Source organism: Colobus angolensis, unplaced genomic scaffold (genome assembly GCF_000951035.1).
Source record: "Colobus angolensis palliatus isolate OR3802 unplaced genomic scaffold, Cang.pa_1.0 Scaffold45, whole genome shotgun sequence".
Classification (NCBI taxonomy): Eukaryota; Metazoa; Chordata; class Mammalia; order Primates; family Cercopithecidae; genus Colobus; species Colobus angolensis.
Window position 1 is genome coordinate 9,130,898 of NW_012117932.1, and position 470 is coordinate 9,131,367.

Below are 470 nucleotides of genomic sequence, written 5' to 3' on the forward strand. Positions count from 1 at the left end.
CCGCCACGGCCACGGCCGGCAGCTCGGGTCCCGGGTCCCGGGCAGGGGAAGGCGAGAAGCGGCGAGCTCAGCCACCGGAACCGAGGGAAGATTTTGGCTCCGCGGGCTCGCCCTCAGCTCCCTCCGACAGCGGCGCCAGACGCCGAGTGGGGCCAGGGACAGGGGAGGAGGACCCAGGACCCTGTGCCCGCGCCCCTGGAGCCGCTGGAGTTCGGACTTCTGCAACTGTTGGCACTTTGGGGGCTTGGCTCAGTGCTCTGCTGTTTACCCTTCCCTCCTCGCTGCCTCGGAATCAAAGCTCCCGGCCCCCACCGCCCTCGTGCGCCCACTCACTGCCGCCGGGGAGCGGCCCGGCGCGCACTCAGCACCATGAGGAGTCTTGGGACTTGCCTGGCGACTTTGGCCGGACTTTTGCTGACTGCGGCGGGCGAGACCTTCTCAGGTAAGCGGGACCGCCTCTGCCGTCCCCG

At 70.2% G+C, this 470-nt stretch overlaps 1 protein-coding gene across 1 annotated transcript in view; it reads left to right on the forward strand.

The window, feature by feature from the left end:
- The first annotated feature begins 6 nt into the window (after positions 1-6).
- The window catches only part of LOC105523105 (receptor-type tyrosine-protein phosphatase mu-like), a 403,681-nt gene continuing 403,217 nt past the window's right edge, over positions 7-470 (forward strand). The window contains exon 1 of the mRNA XM_011957825.1: positions 7-442. Within this exon, the coding sequence (XP_011813215.1) occupies positions 370-442 (73 nt within the window). The 5' untranslated portion in view covers positions 7-369. The remainder of the gene's footprint in view (positions 443-470) is intronic.